The sequence below is a fragment of the Prenolepis imparis genome, unplaced genomic scaffold, assembly GCF_030444845.1.
Source record: "Prenolepis imparis isolate NDT839.2.m4 unplaced genomic scaffold, iyPreImpa1.0 SCAF_14, whole genome shotgun sequence".
Lineage (NCBI taxonomy): Eukaryota > Metazoa > Arthropoda > Insecta > Hymenoptera > Formicidae > Prenolepis > Prenolepis imparis.
In genome coordinates this window covers 3,618,746-3,638,658 of record NW_028141172.1, presented here as the reverse complement: position 1 = coordinate 3,638,658, position 19,913 = coordinate 3,618,746, and the positions used below count along the sequence as shown (strand labels likewise).

At 33.1% G+C, this 19,913-nt stretch overlaps 1 protein-coding gene across 1 annotated transcript in view; it reads left to right on the top strand.

Moving 5' to 3' along the window:
• Positions 1–2,381: 2,381 nt before the first annotated feature.
• Positions 2,382–19,913, top strand: part of Dachs (unconventional myosin-IXb-like dachs) — a 54,697-nt gene continuing 37,165 nt past the window's right edge. The window contains exons 1-2 of the mRNA XM_083054235.1: positions 2,382–2,882; positions 17,426–17,940. Of these exons, the coding sequence (XP_082910361.1) occupies positions 17,610–17,940 (331 nt within the window). The 5' untranslated portion in view covers positions 2,382–2,882; positions 17,426–17,609. The remainder of the gene's footprint in view (positions 2,883–17,425; positions 17,941–19,913) is intronic.

The window sequence follows — 19,913 nt, the reverse complement described above, 5'->3', positions numbered from 1 at the left end:
GAGCGTTAAAGTTGTGATACAAAATATCCCGTACATTGCTGAATTCCTATTTAAAATGCAATTGCTACACAAATATTGAAAAATAATTCGCTATAATTATTACAATGGACGGTTAATTAACTTTCAGTGTAAAAACGACGCGTAATTGTATCGCGATAATAGACCTTCAAAATGCGTATTTACCGCGATTCATTTATTATTTCAAATAAGTACGAATCGAGAGAGAAGCGACAAGAATAAAAATTATATTTTGTTATTTTGTTGCGATCTTTACGTATACAATAATTATTTCTCTAACAATGCTTGGAATAAAATAAATATTAATACTTTCTGTTTGCTAATTTAAATGTAAATTGTCCTTTGGATTAAAATCGCATAATAAGACGTAAATTGTCGATTAAAATAAATTACATGAATTAAATAGTAATAAAAAGCAGTAATATATATCAATCGCATAATTTTCGTATAAATTTGTATTCTGTATTGCATTATAATATTTCACGACGATAATGAATTAATTTACTTTAACGTTTAGCGCTCATTTTCTTATGATGTATAACATACTGTTAGTTATCGCGAGATTTATTCGATCGAAATCTGTGAATATTGTGTAAACAATCGGTACATATAATTATATTCTCGAATATTGTAATCCGCGAATATTTATCTTTTATTTTAACTTGCATATTTAATTACTTATGTTAAAATGCGATATAGGTATAATTTCTCAATTATAAAATATATATTATACAAATTATATATTACATAATTATGTAATATAACCTTCCTAAAGGGTACACTTTGACGTTGATAGGAAGACTCAGTACTTGAAAGTTTTATTCTGAAGGGGAAGCCACACAAGTATCCCAAAAACTCAGCATTGTCACAAATAGCACATGAGCTTTATTTATTCTTAAGAAAAGTAAAATTATTTTTAGGAAAAATAAACTTAAATTTGTTTTTATTAAAATTTTTATTTAAATTTTCATTTTTCGAGGAAAATAAAGTCATGTAATGGCTGTTACTTACAAAAGGACCAATCAGTATTACAGAAAAGAAACAACTAAATAATAAATGAATTTTGAGACTTTTGAGAGAACTTTGATACATTTGAGTATCGATTTAGCAAACATTTTTTTTTATGAATAGACATGTTTTCTATCTCTTCTTTCTATTTCTTGAGATAACTGAAGATTTTCGATCTTTTCCATGCCAATTAGTAAAAAACAAATATTATTCATTCAACGATGACAAACAGCATTGCTTTCAGACTTAGACTTTACTTGCGTTCACACGTTTCTTTATCAAGGATCGTTACCGGTTGATGTTCGTATTGCAGTAAAAGGCTATTGCATTATGCCTCAAGAACGCGATGCGAGGGTGATGATGATGATGCAAGAAAGTCTTCAATTCGCCGTTTCGTCCGCGATCTTAGCCATAAACGTAAGCAATTGTCAAGTGATCGTGACCCGCGCAACCTCAGGATCAACGTGTCACCCGAAAAGATTAGTTCTCCAAGAAACGGCGTGAGATTAATTTTCTTCTCGCGTCATCAATAGCTGTCATCAACCACTCTATCTGTCTGTGAAAGATCATTTTTTTATTTTAAAATCTCGTGTGAAATACTGCAATTACTTGCAAGAATCTCAAGATTCAGAAATGGAAGTTTTTGAAGAACTTCATATAAACTGTATTTATTAATTATATTAATTATATTAATTATATAAATTATATATACATATATTTTATAAGTATATAAAATATATATTTTCTAAATTTAATATTATATATAATTAATTTAGTATTTTGATTTTTTATACACTTCGATTAAATTTATTTATTAAATTCGCGACTAGAAAAAAATATTCCACTTAAAGAATTAAAATTCTTACACAAACGGTTTGACATTTCCATTTCTTGATTTCTATATATTTCTCTAAATATACATATATATTATTTATATTTTCGCCGAAAAATACACATTACGAGATTTTCACATTTTCACTGATAAGAGGTCCCAATCCCCACTCTTTATCGATGCCGCGCGAAACTTTAAATTGCAGATAGGGATGAGCGAATAGATATAAAGGTTGATAAACACAGTGTAGCTTCGGCTAGGGGGGGGACTAAAAAGGAAGGAACAAGAGAAGAAACGGAGAGGTCCCAGATGACCACGTTTTTTCGGGGCTGCGGGTCCTCTGACGGACCTCCGTCTCCCTCCCATCGCGAAGAACGCGGGATATCCTCTCCCTCTCTCCCTTCGTCCTCCTTCTACTTCTCTTTCGGCCTCTCCGCGCTGTCCCTTACCATTTCAACCTCTCCTGTCTTCGTTTTACCCGGCCGTGTGCGATCCGCACACGGCACTTCTTCTTCAGAGTGGCCGGTGGTACCACTCTCGGCTAGATCTCGCGCCAAGTGTGCATCCTCCTCCGTTTCTTTCACCACCGTCGGCAAGGACATCCAAAAGCAACGTCCTCGACACCCGGACGTGTCTTGGCCGGGACCATCTTTGCCGCTCTGTCAGAGAACCGACCCTGTCGTGTCGAGTTCCGGTTTTCGAGACACGTGTGTGATCAGAAGAGATACGGTGCGTGGTTGTGTTCAAATTTGGAAAATTTATTCAAGTGCCTCACAAGTGTATATCCCGTTCTATGGATGTTTGTTAAGGTACCCTTGTGAATTAAGCATAAAAAGCTTGATGAAGTCGCGAGATGTATTATAATTGAAAGGTGCATACGAGCAATGGTTAAAGTGGTGATCAATTTTTTTCTAATTACTTCGGACAAGTGTTCTTACACTTGTCCGAAGTAGTGGAAATGGAAAAAGATCGTAGTGTCGGAAAATAAGAGTTCTCTTTGCAAGGATGTTCCAAGGATGACAAGGTAAACCTGACAGAGTTATAATGTCACAAGTAATGAATTAAAGAATTAATTTAAATATTTGAAAGATAATTTTAAAAACAGCAAGAAGAAAGATTTCAAATATTGTGACAACGTGATAAAGTTAATAAACGTTGAAATTAATACAAATTAATCAGCGAAGCTAATTTTGTTGCATAAAACTAGGTTTATATTATAAAATTAATTGCGTACAAAGATTACTTAATATTTGGAGGATATATAAGCCGCTCCTTCTACAAATACGACACTTACGTGTCGGCAAACGCGCCGAAAGAGGAAATGGAGAACTAATTCGTTAACTTTTAATTAAGGTTAATTTCGATAAAGGAATCTGTTGGGTTAATAAATCTCTGTTAATTGGACGCGTTCGCTCATTCACTCGATCGCTCGTTCACGCGAAACCAGTCACGCGAATCTTCCAGGGCGCGAAATCGTCCTCCCTCTTAAGGATCATCCACACAGCAAGGTCGTCTTTGCGAACCGGCCTCGTCCGAACCTCTCAACTCGAGGCTTCATGACTGCGTTCCCGTTTTGACACCCGTTTTGTATTTTCGTGATAAACGCCCTATTCATCAACGTCGTCCTGGAAAGACATCCGAGAATTTATACGCCCCCGAAGCGATCTTTAAGAAGGATTGATCGAAGGATCAGGTGTCAGCGATGCGTCAGCATTATCCTGTCACTGTACACTGTACCTTATTTCGTCTTTTAAATGGCAAATTTTACGTCTCAATTTTAGCGTCAATGTAACCGCATTTTTGCAGCAGAGTATAAACAAATATTCTTACCATAAATTATTAAATTATTCCAAAATCTGGAATATTCTTGATTGACCGCAATATTCTCAATCTACATCAATTTTAGCATCTTTATAAAATTCTTGATTAATTTAAATATTAATTTAAGTTTTAATTTAATAGAATACTTTAACTATTTTTAAACAAATTATTAATAATATTTATTAAAAAATTTAATTATTATATAATAAATAGTTTAAAAATCTCCACAAAGTGCTTCTCTTAGTTTCATTCAATTGATACAAAATCACTCTGATTATTTTTTCTACTATCTGATAATTTTCTTTTCATAATTAAAATGTCATAATCTACTCTTAATACAATATTTTAAACATATGCATTTTTATGATTGTCTTCAGAGACTATTATTAATTTTTAAAAAAACTGTTGAACAGTATACATAATACATAATACATAAATCACAACAAACATTCTTATTTTAAATTATTATAAAATTATTCAAAAATCTCGACCAGAATCAACATCAATTTTAGTAGCTTCATGAAATTCTTTGCAAAGATTGAGTATTAATTTAGAAACTTATTATTAACTTAAATTACTTTAGAAACACTGTTAATAATATTTATTGGAAAATTTAATTATTGTATATATGTATAAATAGTTTATAAAAGTCTACAAAATGGTTCTCTTAGTTTCATCCAACCGATATGAAAATCACTAATATTATTTTTTTCAATTATCTGTTAGTCTTCTTTCTTTAATTAACGTCTAAATCTATTCTAAATTCTAATACAATATTTCAAATATATGCATTTTTATAATTACCTTCAGAAATTACTATAATTAAAATAAACGATTAAACATATAAATAAAATTACTTTTACAATAATACATAAAAAAAATGTTTTAACATAAAGGAACAATATCTTTAATATAATATATGTATATATAAACGAAATTATGAAATGTGTAATATTAAAATTTATTACACATGATAAATTAGTGTAAAAAAAACACTTATAACTGAAAGCGCGCGCGTGCGCGATATACATATAAGATGCGCTCTGTTTTTCTTCCATTTAGCTGGCGCGCATTTGTCAACGTATGATCTTTGGCGTTGAATTAATGCGCGTTCTTTGAGGCAACGTGCCATCTTCGATTCGCCACGCGCGGTTTTCTTCGCGCCGCTTCGCACGAAGCGTGATGGATTAACGGCTGGCAAATCAGGGACGAAAAAATCTTCTGACAGTTGGCGAACACGTCCGCGATAATCGATTCTGCAGGAAGCCCCCAAGTGAACCTCTCCTTCCCGAAGGAGCCGGAGAGTCGAGAGTTGTATTCTAGGCGAGGAAAACACGGTTACTCCGCGATGAAGAAATCCATGAAAGCACATCACCCTGGGAAGAAGAAGCGTTGCTGGGTTTTTTTAGGGAAGAAACGTTGCTGAGTTTTTTAGAGAAGAAACTGACAATATATCGCACAAAGTCAAGTGACTGATGAACAGTTTGTGAGTGATTGATTTCCGTCCGAGGGGGATTATTTGTATCGTTGATAAATCTCTCGCTGATGAATTAGGATTCTCTCTTCTCTCTCTTTGCAAAAATATCCGAGGATTTAAGGAACCGTGATCAGTGTTGAACGAAAAAATTTCTACTGATAGGAATAATTTTCTACTGATAACGAAAGAGCGAGTAAAGCTGACAGTGAATTACTGAATCACTTTTAAATACAAATTTTATTTTATTTTTATAGAGGACTAGAGATTAAACTTTTTTTATTTAAGAGCTCTTGATCTCTAAATATAAAATTATCTTAATAATCTTTTGTATATAAAATTTATTAAAATAATAAAACTATAAATTTACAAATTTAAAAAAAAAATCCAGATCAATATAAATATGCTTGATCATAAAATTCCTACTTTTTGGGGAAACATTGTGTTCCTCCTATCATACATTTAAAACGATATTTGAACCGAGACTAAGCTTCGGATGAAGAGAAAAAACGCGGAAAATAGGGCGAGATGAGACGCGTCGTCTAGTATTTACACGGGGCAACTGTTTAACGATACGATCGAGGCTTTAATTCGAAAATTATACGTTTAATCGACGTCCGGCCGAGTGTGTGTATCGATATATAGCTATATACTTTACTCCGTCGCCGAGCGGGACGGATAAATATTCATTAGGGTACCTTCACACACGCCCCCTCCCTCTGCCTTTCCCCACTGATCTTCCATTTGCATATCACAATCAACCTCATATCATTGTTGACTTTGAGCCCCGAGATTGCGCTCGTCTGCAAACGCCGTGTGTCATTTCAGGATCGTACACCATCGCACACCAATCAGTTTTCGTGTTCAACTGTAGGTATACGCTACCCGATTCTTCGCTCGCTCCCCTAACTAAACACACAAACTTAAAATTTTAATATACAGAATGTTCTCTCCAAAAATTGCGGACAGCGAAGTATCTCGAAGAATGTAAATTTTATAAAAAATAATATTTCAGACGAATGTAGGGTTTAAAAAGGCTTATTTATACTGGCTTTGTTAGTTTGATCTTGGGTGATATTACCTTAAATTTTTTAAATAAATATGTATAATTATATGTTTATGCATATGCAGGAATATTATAGATTTATGAAATAGAGATGTAATTTTTTACGTATCATTTCTCCATTATCAGGGCTCTTTTAATACGTAATGAGCGAAGTTCGAATTGAGCACTTCGAAGTGCGAATACGAAACTATAGATACCTGCGGGCGTTAAATACCCGCAGGACAAGCAACGCATCAAGACTTTATAAAGGAGATAAGGACTTGAAACAGCCGCAAGAGAAACGAGACATTACATCTTCTCATTTCGCTGGAATCGCATAATTTATTAATACCCCTCTCTCTCTCTCTCTCTCTCTTGCGGTTATTATTATTACTAAAATTATTGAACAATATGAGGGAAAAATAGATCCAAAATATTGATTCGGAATAAAAGCACTTATGCTGGAACATGCTGCAGAAAATGACATATACGGTAAAATAAAACAGCCTCCAGAACTCAATTGCTGTTGTAATGGGAGTAAGAAACGTTGCGCTTCGAAATTCTGCAATTCATGCCATTTCATATAACAGGTCGTAGAACGAAGGATAAACACATTTAAATACAGCAAACGCGTTCTTGCATCTGAAAGAACCAATTTGCAAATTTTTTCTTCAAGTTATCGCTGCTCTGCGCGATAACTTGAAGAAAAAGAAAGGAGCAAATGTAAAAAAATCAAATTAAAAAAAAAAAAGAAAATACACGAATATTTTTTTCTTTTAGGCCTTAATAAATCATGCAAACAATTTTCTGGAATTTTTAAAAAGCGCTATTTCTACATAAATCATCTTGAATTTTATCCGGTTACGTAATAGTCTATAAAATTTAAAAAATCGTAAATCGATGCGACAAATAATTTGTAATAACATCAAAAAAATATGGAGAACATTTTGTGTATTTTTTATTTATGTTGTATTTTATTTTCTTTATTTTTCATTTTTCAATTATGTATTAGTGTCTCTATAAAATATTAAAAATTGTACTAAAATCGCGTACATTCGGCCAATAAAGCGTAAGAATCGAAAATTTTCTGTAACAATGTAATGTATATTCGTATCGCGCACGGTTACTCGAGCAACGTGAAATGAAATTTTGAATAATGACGGAGATGTTAAGAAATTAACAATAGAGCGTGTTTGAACTTTTTACAGGCGTTAATGGCTTTTTGCGGAGGCCGCTACGGAAAATATATATCTTGTATACGCGACTCCTTTATTACCGTCAGGATGGTAAGATGCTATTGTATATGCGCGCCAACTTTTTCCCGCTGTCCTTCCATTGAAACGGCCAAGGGAAAAAAAATGGCTAGACCGAAGTAATCACGCGACGGAGGAGAGTGGAAGGCTTCGTCGCCGGAATTCATAATGAATCCCGAGATTATCTTCATAATTTCGCTTTAAGCTTTTAGCCTTTAAAGGCGAAAATGCCCTGAAAGCGAGTGTCCACACTTCATTCAGTCGCCACATTTGTTGTTCATTATTTACGATACATATCATACGTGATCTCGTAAATTGAACCATCTTCACTGAATATTTTGCACATACTTGATAGCTTTAATTTAAAAAAACATACAATTTTAATTATAAAAATTAATTATAAAATAATAATATTAATTATAATTTTATCATAAAAATATAAATATTATAAAATATAAACTTATAAATATGTATATATTTTTTTTTTCAATTGCGAATTATCACAGAATTAATAATATAATTATAGATATATTATAATTCTAATTTATTTTATTAAAAATTTAAAAAATTTTTTAAATACAAAGAGATATATAATATTACATATTAAATATATCAATACTATATAAATATATATAAAATATATATATATATATAATTAATATAAATTTTTTTAATGTTCTCCATACTTGGCAACCCAATTTTTCGAACACTTTGTCGTCCAACTACTTTTAATATACCGCACTGCGGCAAGATTCATGATATCCACAATTTGAACAAGGAGCGATCGCAAATCGTCTAGCGTGATTATCGCGACTGATAAGAATAGCAATCGAGATGCAAATGTTAGGCTGCCGAAAACGGACAAATCAACGAACGATTTCACCCTTCGGGCTCGCGAAGAGTGTAGTGATAATTACTACAATTGCATGGAGATAATTCCGGAGCCTCGTAATCGCCAGCATTACATTGCTGTGTCGTAAATGCAAATGCTGTTAAGAATCTAAGATGGGAGATTAGCCCGGTAAAAAACTATGCGTACACTTCTTCATGGAAAGTTGCTATTATGTTGCTTACAATTCTTTTATAATCCTCCTAATTTCACAGAAAAATATTATACGAAAATTTTTATATTATTTTATAATATTATAATTGTCTGTGTGGATTGTGTTATGTATTAAACTAAAATAATATTTTATGCATTTAATTATAATAATATTTTATTTACATCAAATTTTTTTTATTATATGCAAATTAATTTCTCTCAAAAATGCAAAAATGATAATATTTATCTATCTTATATACATACATACAAAATATCTTGAATATAATTTCTTAACGTTAGAGTGTGTTTGATTAATTTAGAATCTTTTCTTAACAAAGAATATCAACGTCATAATTTATTAGAATTCTTTTATCATATATCTTGTATCTGTGTGAGTTACAAATTACAATCTTCGTAAAGTCCACTTTAAATTGACTGAAGTTTCGCTATTTGTTCTGAGGGTAAAGTTTGCTTCGCTAAAAGCCCTTCTTTTAATCATTTATAACTTGAAAATTATTGATGTCTCAAAATTTCCCTGAAGAATCCATCGTTAAAAAATTACACTCGACAAACATCTTCAAATCTTGTATATATACAGAATTGCCCCACCAGTTCTATATTAGCGTTAATTAATGATTAATATCATTAAGTACAAATTCAGTAGTAGCAGGATATCTTATATTTTTTAAATTATATAATATATACAATTCTTTTTGGAATTTTATCCCATATGTGTAAATAATATAAAATGTCTCGGAAAGTATTGGATAAAAGTATTTCGACACTCGTGTGACGTGTAAAAAGTAGCACACTTATTTTTGTCAATTACACAAACGGTTCTCTAGTATCTTCGTGTCTTTATTTTTACGACTTTGCCAAGGAATCTCCCTTCACAAGTCTTCCTCCTGCACTCGCAAGGATCGTAAAATGTGGCTACTGTTTTCAACGATGATGGGTAGATTAGTTCTAAAGAAAACAAGCCTTGAAGCATAAATACTAAATGATCTGTGAATATATATGTATAAGAAAATGTCTTATAAGTAGAAATTACATTTTCGAAGGCTTAAGTTCGATTACAAGAAATTCTACAAGCTCAGTATTAAAGTCTTTTATCAAAATTGATGAAAATCAAATCTATAACACCTGACTATTCTATCAAAATCATTAATTTAGTACTAATATGCAAAAATTCCTTTACCAATTGACGAAAAGATGAATGACAAAAAGAACTTAACTTGGTTCGATTTTGATTCAAAGGCAATTCAACGCACTTAACCGCGTTTAACTTTTCCCCCGTCTCTTATCTAAAAAAAGACGTACACACAGGGGAATGTATAATGGAGTGGAGTCAATGGGAGTTCAAACGAAACTTCGCCTATAATTGCCGGCTAGGTTTGTACGCGGGAGGAATGCGATCTAAGATGGTAGATTAGCAGGTAAAGAAAGGCCCAAGAGATGTACGCGCGCGGAGCTCGTACGCGTGTAAATATGGAGCTGGTAAATAGGCACCGGGGTCTCTTTCTCTCTTCGGGGATAGCTGGCTCTCCAGGCTCGGCTATCCTTGTACCAGGATCCCGCATATATGAACCTCTCTCGGAGTCTCGGTGCCCATTGCATGCGTTAAACTATACGTATCGTTATCGTGCCGCGTCGTCGCTTAAAGCCTGCTTCGGCTGAGCTTCGTTTCGCCGGTTCTTCTGGGCCCGATAAAAGCCAGGGAAGAGAATCATCCAAGATATCTGTTACGAGCTACAAATTTTAACCCTTACTTTTTCCATCTCTATTTTAAGCATTTTTTACTTTTTTTTATTCAGTCTTATTATATATTAATTTTATTTAATTTAAAAATTTTCTTCTCCCTCTGGGAGGGAAATTTTTTAAAATTAAATTAAATTAATATATGAATATATTTATCCACTCTTGAAAGAGAGAGAGAAAAAAGGAAAAATAAAATTTTATTAAAATTTCTGATATTGTGAGATATTATTCTTGCAAATTTGTATTTTAATGAAACACTTATTTATTTATAACCAGTTAACTATAACCAACTAATTATTTTAATTTTAATTATTTAATTAACTATTAAATTAAACTTAAAATTATTATTTGTCCGAGCAGATTAAAAAAAATTGACTGAATCACTGTGATCTTTCTGATTGCACTTTCCGAATTATTTCATAATTATTAAGTATATCTCATTATTGTTGCTGCACTTTATTGCGTATAGCCAAGAAAAAAATTTAACAAGCTAATAGCTGGCCTGAATAAGTATATCGAGAGAAGAGAGCTGATCGATAGCCGGAGAATAATTATTATTGACTGCTCGATAAATATTTCGTTGGCTACCCACCGCGTCTTGGTGATGCGAGCCACGGCTGAATTTTTCGATATATCTCGAATGGCGTGTTTTGTGCAACCTCTCGCAACCGTGACCTTCCGACCTCGTTCGGTTGGTACACGATGTACCATATAATTAGAGAGTCAGACCAGTGGTAAAGTCCATCCCTCTCTGACCCTACTGCCCTCCCACCCTTCTTGCCTTCTTCAAGCCTGAAGCTCACTCATCGATGTTGAAAACATCAGAGGCTCTCCTGGCCTTCGAAACGACAAAGATTTAAGAGATCCTTAATAATATATCAATTAGAGAACGTTCCTCCTTCTAATAGTATCTTCAGAAGATATTTATTGACAATTCGTCGATGTATACAGGGTGTTCTGTTATACTTGCGACCTTAATTTTAACAGATTGCTTGGCGAATTTGAAATCAATTTTTTCTTAACAAAATCTTTAAAAAAAGAGAAAGAGGGAAAGATAGAAAAAAACAATTATATATTGATACTTTTCAAGATTTATAATAATTATAATTAGAGAAGAAAGATCTTTTTACTTCCAAAAAATGCAAAGAATTTAGCTTTGAATAATTTCAAATTTAATCATTATTTAATTTCAATTTTAATCATTATTTAATATAATACAATAATGTTGGTTCCTTTTATCATATATATTTATTTAAACGTGCTAATGCGACTGGTAAGGAAACAGCATTTAAACGGGTTCTACGATTATGTACCAAGTTTCGGCGAACCTGAGCAAGGACTTAGGATTTTAAAGGTACTGGCGGTAGCACCTGTTGCGGCTGAGACAATTGTTGGTCTAGAAGAAAGTGAAATCTTCCATCTTACATGCCATCTTACATCTGTAAAATTAGCCCCCCTTTCTTTAAAAATTAAAAAAAATAATAATTAGAGTTCTCTGAGTACTCTGTAGAATAATTCTAGAGTTCTCCATCGAGTTTAGAAACTGTTCTGTCAATTAAAGCAACGAAAGCAATTCTGTCTAAATTATTTATATTATTATTTTTTTAAAATTTATTTTGCAAATCGATATTTCTCTGGCGAAAAATTCAAATTCTAATACACAAGTAGATATACAAATAAACTACATTCTTATTTCTTGGATAAAATCTGAGAAAAAATGTTAATGTCTCTATTTCATTTGAATTGCATTAGTTTCTTGTTGAGCTTAATATTTAAATAAGATGAAGATAAAGTACATTTTCTTCTCTTGCCGCTCCACAAGAACAGTGTTTTTAACTCGTCCAAGTTTCCAAGTATAACTGGCAAGTTCATCTTCGAGATAAAAGGGACTTTATGCACGATCAAGTCGCTTGCTAGTTGATGCAAAGTGGTAGGGTGCGCAAGTGGAAGGGACGCAAGAGGGAAAAACTGATAATAAAAACTGATGACATACTGTGTCGGAAGCAGGTCGGGTTTTAAAAAATTCCGGGTATGATCCGGACTTATTTATTCCCGCGCGATTTCTCGAGATGTCACGTGGACGAGGGAGAGGATCCACCCGGGCTGGGGCAGATACATCTCTTATATTTTCCACGGGTAGACTTCAGCGTAGCTGGAATTTTAATTAAGCTTTTCTGCCGTTGCTGAATCTCAGTTCCGGCAGAATGCTGGATACCACGAAAGGGATCTACCGGGTGTCTTTAATGTCCGTCGTTCTTCCGAAAATCTGATCCCCAAACTTCTGATTTGATGAACAGTTTTGCAACTTGAGAGATTTTTTTTAACTGCACTCGATTCGGCATTAAACAAAAGAGATTATCAAATAGATGATTTCCGGAGAATAAATTATTTATTATTAATTATGATGTATATAATTAATTATTAATTATGAATTTAAGAAATGTTAGTCGAGCAAACTCTTCTTCTTTCAATCTTGCAGCTTTGAATATTTTAAAAAATATTTAATAAAAAAAATGAGAATCAATTGAAAAAGAAATGCCCGGGACACCTCGTATAAACGCGAAACGGTGATTCGAAGAGCAAAAAATCGTAAAATCTGCCGGGAGCGTTCCAGGTGTCGCGAAGACCCATCATCGAAATCTTTCGCGATAACCGGCCCCCTTGGTGCATTATGAACACCCACAACGTAAGAGCCGACCGCGGAGAACTAACGGGGTGCAACACGAGCACCACGCGTATTATATGATGGAGCAAAAAGAGCACGCGCGTGAGACGTGCACGAAAGTATCGGGTACGCGTTTGTCTGCACACACAGATACACACACACACACAATGATAATGACGCGCCAATGTTACATTGCTATTACTTAGCATCCACCACACCGGTCCGCCAAAATACTGACGGTTCCGTTGCGGGATCGTAGGTCACGAGAAAGTTCCGAATGGTACCTTCGAGGTCCGCAAAAACAGCCGCGCTTTTTGCCAAGCGTGGGAACATTTTTTTTTGGAAGGTGGTTCCTACGTTTTTTCTCATTATATTTTAATTTTTATTGCAATTATATTTTTTTTTTGTAATTTTTATATTTTTTAAAAAATAATATACATAATATACATATGTAATACATATGTATATCCAGACAGCACCATCTCCAAAATCGGTGCATAAGACATCTTTGAGATATTTTTAAGATGTCTTTTGGATATCATATCATAAGACTTCTTAAAGATGTCTTAAAAATTTTTTAAAGATGTCTTATGCTCCAATTTTGGACCTAGTGCTATCTAGGATAATAGTTATAGACTGTATTTAACGTAAAACATGTATATAATATTACTTAAAAATAGAATTGCAAAAAAAATTTAATTTTTAAAAAATTTTAAACTTTGTATCTAAAATGATTATTACTTACGTACATACTTCTTATTAAAAAAAATATTATATTTATGTAAATATATATATATATATATATATTTTTTTTTTAAATAAGAGAGATGAGCAGATGTATAAATAATGATAAACTAATAATAACATTCATCCTTGTTAATCCTCATTAAAAAAATAATTTGACAAAAAAAGAGCCTTACACGGATCTTGCAGTGCACGCGAGGGGTACATCTAACCCCCTTCCCTCGTGCCCCTTCATCCGGGGCGATATGGTGTTTGGAAGAAAAAATACGAGATGATAGACGAGCCGATACGTTCCCACGCACTCTCGCAGATGCGGGCGAGGGAGTCTGAGGTCTGGTCCCCCATCCCCCTCGCGCGTAGTGGGCGGTTGTGAGAGGCCTCGGGGGCTCAACTGGGCCCCCCTAATCACTGGGCTCGCGCTCTCGCACTCTTTCTTTCTCGTACGCAGAATGTACGCGTCTGTTTTAAACGCGGACTAAAAGCCGAGTTATGTGGACGCTCTTAAATGCACGTTGTTGAACTCGTTCGCTCTCTCTTTCTCTCCCGCTTTATCTTCCCAGATCTATACCTACATAGGGTGTAGCGAAAGTCTCACACTTAATCGCGCAGTCACGAGTCCCTTTCGATAAAATTTCCAGTCGCCTCTTCAAATTAGTCTTCGCACTCTTTATATAAAAATTTCTGCTTTGATTGAAAATTTTTATTTCACGTTTAAAAGATGAATACATAAGATGTTGACGCGATAAAAATATTCGATATAAAGGGAAAGATATATTTCGAAGCGATATACATCGAATTCTGTCGCTCATATGTGAAAGTCGCTTTACAGGCGGGTCCAGATTCGTCGACAATGAGGTTTATCGGTGATTAAGCGCGATTAATTACAGTCCGGCGAGCTTGCGTGTCGAGCGATCGTCCCCGGTTGCTACCGGTGCTGGCTTGTCGCGATTCTTTCGTCGCCAAATCGATCGCATGTTATTGTTAATTAATGTCTCGGCACCGCTTTGCCTTTCCGCGATTCTTGAGGATTACGAGGCAAGTCTCGGGGATTGCCTTTGTCGCACAGGTTCAATGCACTCAACAGCGCATATATAAATCTGATCTAACGCGCTGCATTTTCTAAGAAAGAAGAAAAAATGCAATCTTTTATAAATCGTGTAATTTTTTAAATTTAGAAATTGAAATTACTTGATAAAATAATTTTTAATTCAAAGATAAATAAAAAAGTATAATATTATAGATATTAAAAAAGAAATAAAAATATATTTATTTTAAAATAAAAATTTATTTTACAGATTTTTTTATACGGATTAATTTTAAAGAACTATTTTAAAGATTATTTCAGAAAAATATAAAACGGTATTTTAAAATATTTTCTAATGTAGAAATATTAAATAACTCTCATATACCTTCTATATTATATTGTCAATAAATATTAAAATGCTTTCTTTTTGTTCAATATTGTATGCTTATGAATAAAAAATAAAAACATATCTCTTGATAGAGTTAAATTGGAATTGACGTCGAATCGTGTCGGGATTTTGGGAAGCAAGTTTTTTATACAAATACAGCATCATTAAAATGCGTTTTATTTAACCGCAGAATTGAAAACCCGATTCGCACGCGCGTGCGTATCGTCGCGATGACGCCACGAAAATGCACGATAATCGTGATGACCGGTGGTAGTGATTTGCGGCATCGTTATTGTGTCATTGTTGACCGGTGCTCTAAAATGGAAATGGTCGTGCTGTTAAATGGTACCATCGTCTCCTATAATCTCCCAGCAATTCATCATAAACTGGGCGAGGGATCATTTTAGGCTTCGATTCGTAAATGCGCGGTTTCTCGCAAATTATTTCAAATTTCTCCATTTCTCTCATTTCTATCATAATCAATTTTCGGCTACTTCCGGCAAATTTTAGTCCAAGAGAAAACAGCAGTAAAATATTAAGATAGTATTTTTTTATTTCATTTTTCGTGATAAAATCCAGAAAATCTGATAATACAGGAGCATTTAAATGATTCATCCGATTTTAAATGACTTTATTTTTAAAATTTACAATTACAAAGTGATTAGTGATACATCGATTAAAAAAAAACTGTCCAAGTTCTTTCTCTCACCCTATAACTCATAACAATCCTGGAAGAGTTGAAAAGTCACATTGTTACATTTGTAGAATGTAATTATAAACTTCAAAAATACAGTCATTTGAAAAATCGGATTAATAATTTCGAATAAACCCTGTATTATATTTAGATCGTGACTGTGCGACTTCCTGTATTGTCGCGCTGGCGGAATAGATGATATGACGTCGCGACGATAGAATCTACGACTGGATAACAGAACTCTAGGGACTTCCCTGTTCGATATCTCGTTCGAGTGAACGTATATCTAACACGCTCTACGAGGCACTTGATCCTCGGGAAAACAACAACTTGCTTCGAGTATTGGTACCTCTTCGTCTCTTCGAGAACATGGAAGCTATCGCTATTCAAGATCGATGGATTGTAGGAGTATAGGATCGTTTGCTGAGGATGTCTCGCGTGACCAAGTGCGAACATGTCGAAGTAAGTCGCGAAGCTGCATTAAGAGGCAATCAGCTGATCGATCTTCAGTACGTGTTCGGTGACTGCGATATGATCGATTTACGGGATCAAATTTATGGATATCATTTTTTTTTTAAACAATGATTACATAAATTATCAGAGTTTTATCTCTCTTTCTCAAAAAAACAAGATAGGAGAGATAAGGGAGAGAATAAGAGAGAAAAAAGGGAAAGATGTATACAAGAAACTGTTGCTTTTAACGAAGAAGAGTTTAAAGGAATGATTGATCTGTTGAATCCTGCGTGGTTCATCGGTTGGGAAACGATCGATCACGTCGCCTCAGCTAAACGAGAATTAAATAAAAGTGGGAAGATCTTTATGTATAAAGAGAGAATACTGAAGAAAGGAAATAAAAAAGGAATAAAATATCGTTATGTAATAAATGGGAAAATATTAATAATCTTTTGCTTCATATTTTTTTTGTATGTAATTGATGTTTAGTGATTAAACTATCGCTAATTTCTTTAACGAAAATCTTTGAATTTCTGAAAAATGAGAAAGTTTGTAAGTGAGAAAAGAAGTTAAACAAGATATCTATCAAATTAAAAAGTTATATAGAAAGAAGGTGTAAATGTAGCAATTATTTCGCGTTGTCTGAATGAGAATCTAATTAATCGAAAAATTTAAACATGATATTATTGATATGAATAATTGATAGTAAGATAAAGTATATTTAAGGAAATTAAGTTGGCTGGACAGTACTTTATATAGAATTTTAAAGATAAGCTAATCTTGTCGATTGAATGTAAATTAATTAATCTTGTTCTTATCACTTATTTTATCATATACTGAATTATTGAATTAACATGCTAAACAGATGGATACATTTTATATAAAAGAAATAGTATTAAATCATTAATAAATAAATAATTTAAATTAATAGTAAAATATATAGAAGAATAAATTATTCGTCGAAAAATAAATCTTTCAGAATGATATGTTTCAGTGTTGAAAAAAATTAATTAAGATTTAACTAGAGAGCAAAATTCTCTATATTATTTCCAATCTATTTTATATGAAAGTGTATTATTATTCTCAAAGAAGTAGATACATTTATTTATATATACTCTGTGACTAAATATATAATTCCATAAACAAAAATATTAAAACCTTTAAATATAAAAACACAATTTTTTTCAACAATTAAACCAACGATAGGACGAAAGGGACTTTGTTATTGGGGATCCAGATGTATCTCCGAAAAGCCTTCATGCAAAGAACTCTAGAACCAGCTAAGTCGACCTTAATTGAAGTATAACGAAAAGTGAATTCTCTTCGTCGTGATAATCACGGAGTAGGAATAAGATCCCGTGGGAATCTTGGGGCTTCTTACGGGGTTAATATGTGCCTGGGACGAGCGGGAGGTCAGGCCAGAGGGACTTACGGTGGCAAGGAAGACGCCATCGGGATCCGAGATCATTCCGACCGACCTGGAAGAGACTCTCCCGCGAAGAAAATGGGTATGCTGCTGCCCGACGAAACGTACGAGGCGAGATCCTCCAACGCCCTGATCGCGGACGTGGACGAAATTGAGGCTGCCAAGGCGCTGGCGGCGCTTCGCAGGTGCGACGAGTTCCTGAAGAGGCACGGCATCCGGCCCGAGTTCTTCTGCAGGCATCGAGAGCGTCTCGCTCTTCAGGCCTGGCTGCTGAAAAGGTCCGAGCTCTACTCAGGTGAGTATTCGAGAGAAGACTTCTCTTTATATACATATATATATGTATATATGCATGGAGAGATAAGAGAGGGTGAGAAAGAGGGGGATGAGCTTATTAAGCTTTCCTACCAAAAAGTAAAATAAGAAATGATTTTTCATATCTGGTCTATGATACGGTGGATACTTGAATAATATTGTATGGTTCTCTCTAACAATAAGATAAAAAATATATTTTATTATTCAATATATTGGATCTAAAATGAATTCAATTCTTAAAATAAGAATTGAAAATAATAATTGTAGAAAACAAATTCTTTAAATAAGAATTTATTTCCTATATTTAAAAATTTGATTATATTTATAAAAAATATAATCAAATTTTTAAAAATGTTTTATACAAAGTTTCGATTATATTTTTTATAATTGTAGAAAATAAATTCTTTAAATAAGAATTTATTTTCTATTTGTAAGAATTTGTTTTCAAATTATAGAAAATATGTATAATCGAATTTGTGCAAAACAAATTTAGCTCAAACGAATGAGAAGAAACTCTAAAAAAGGTTTATCATAAAATATTTAACCACATTAATAAAACGTTGAAAAAATAATTTTTGAAAAAGTTTTTTTAAATCTTAAAAAACATTGTTTTCAAAATTTTATTAATGTGGTTAAATAGAGATGTTCTTACCAAAAAATTATTGTAAAAAACACACACAAAACCGCTCTATAAAGGGGGTATAGTTTCATCTCTTAAAATCATTTTTGAAGAGAGTAACTGAAAATTTCTAAATTCATCTATTTATCCTTCCCATATGTGTATACAGTTTCATCAAAATAAAAATTTTCAGGTTCGCGAAATTCCTTTGTATTATTTCTTCTTCTTCTTATTATTATTTTTTTTTCTCGTATTATTTAGCAAACTAAATTACATGCCCGAAATTTTTATTTGTGTCACATTTAAAATTTTTAAATATAAATACATTTATAATTATTTGATTCGTCTATTACACTCTTGGAAATATTTTGCGTGAGATTATTAAGATCGCCGAGATCAAAACAACAACGATTGCATTATCTTGGCAAGCTACGAAACGGAGTTGGCAACTCGCGCCACTGTTTTCGCAGATTGTTGCGTCTATTTCGTCTCTGTTTACACACGAACCCCAGGATAACTCTCACCGTCGCCTCTCTTTCTCTCGGGGCGCAACTTTCCTCATGTAACTTGCTCCATTTCTCCCTTACAAATCGCATTGCGGGCGCGTCTCGGGCATTACATATATATACATACATATGTACGTACAAGAATACGAGGCCGCACGCTCGCCGCTATTCCTTACACTCGCGTTCCAATAAAGGATGCAACCTGCAACCCGCGAGCATCCGCCGCGGCCAATCTACCGAAGGATGAAGGATAACGTACAGAGTCCTTCAAAAGTACTCGCTGCCCTTATGTTCCGATTATGATAATGGAAATTCTATATAATATCACTTCGGATATATATATTGGCGCAAAAATTAGATTTTTTTGAAGAATTATATTCTACGTGTTAATTCTTTCTGATATAAATAATCTCTGACAAAAATTGGAATCTAATTAAACTGTGAGAAAAAATTATTTAACGTCTAAAGAATCAATTGCTATGAAATTTGTTGGTTTTCTTCAAATTAGATTTTTTAATGAAACATTATATTTTACAAACATACCTTATTATTTCTGATGTTAATTCTTTCTGATATAAATAATCTTTGTTGACAAAAATCAGAGTTTAAATTGAATTGTGAAAAAAATTATTCTAAAGAATTAATTTGTATAAAATTTATTGGTTTTCTTCATATTATTTTTTTTATATAAAACATTTTATAAGAAAATGTTAATTTTTTTGGTATAAATAACCTTTGTTCTCTGACAAAAATCAGAGTCTGTCAATTAAATTGTGAGAAAAAGTATTCAACGTTTATAGAATTTTTGTATGGAATTCGTTGGTTTCGTTT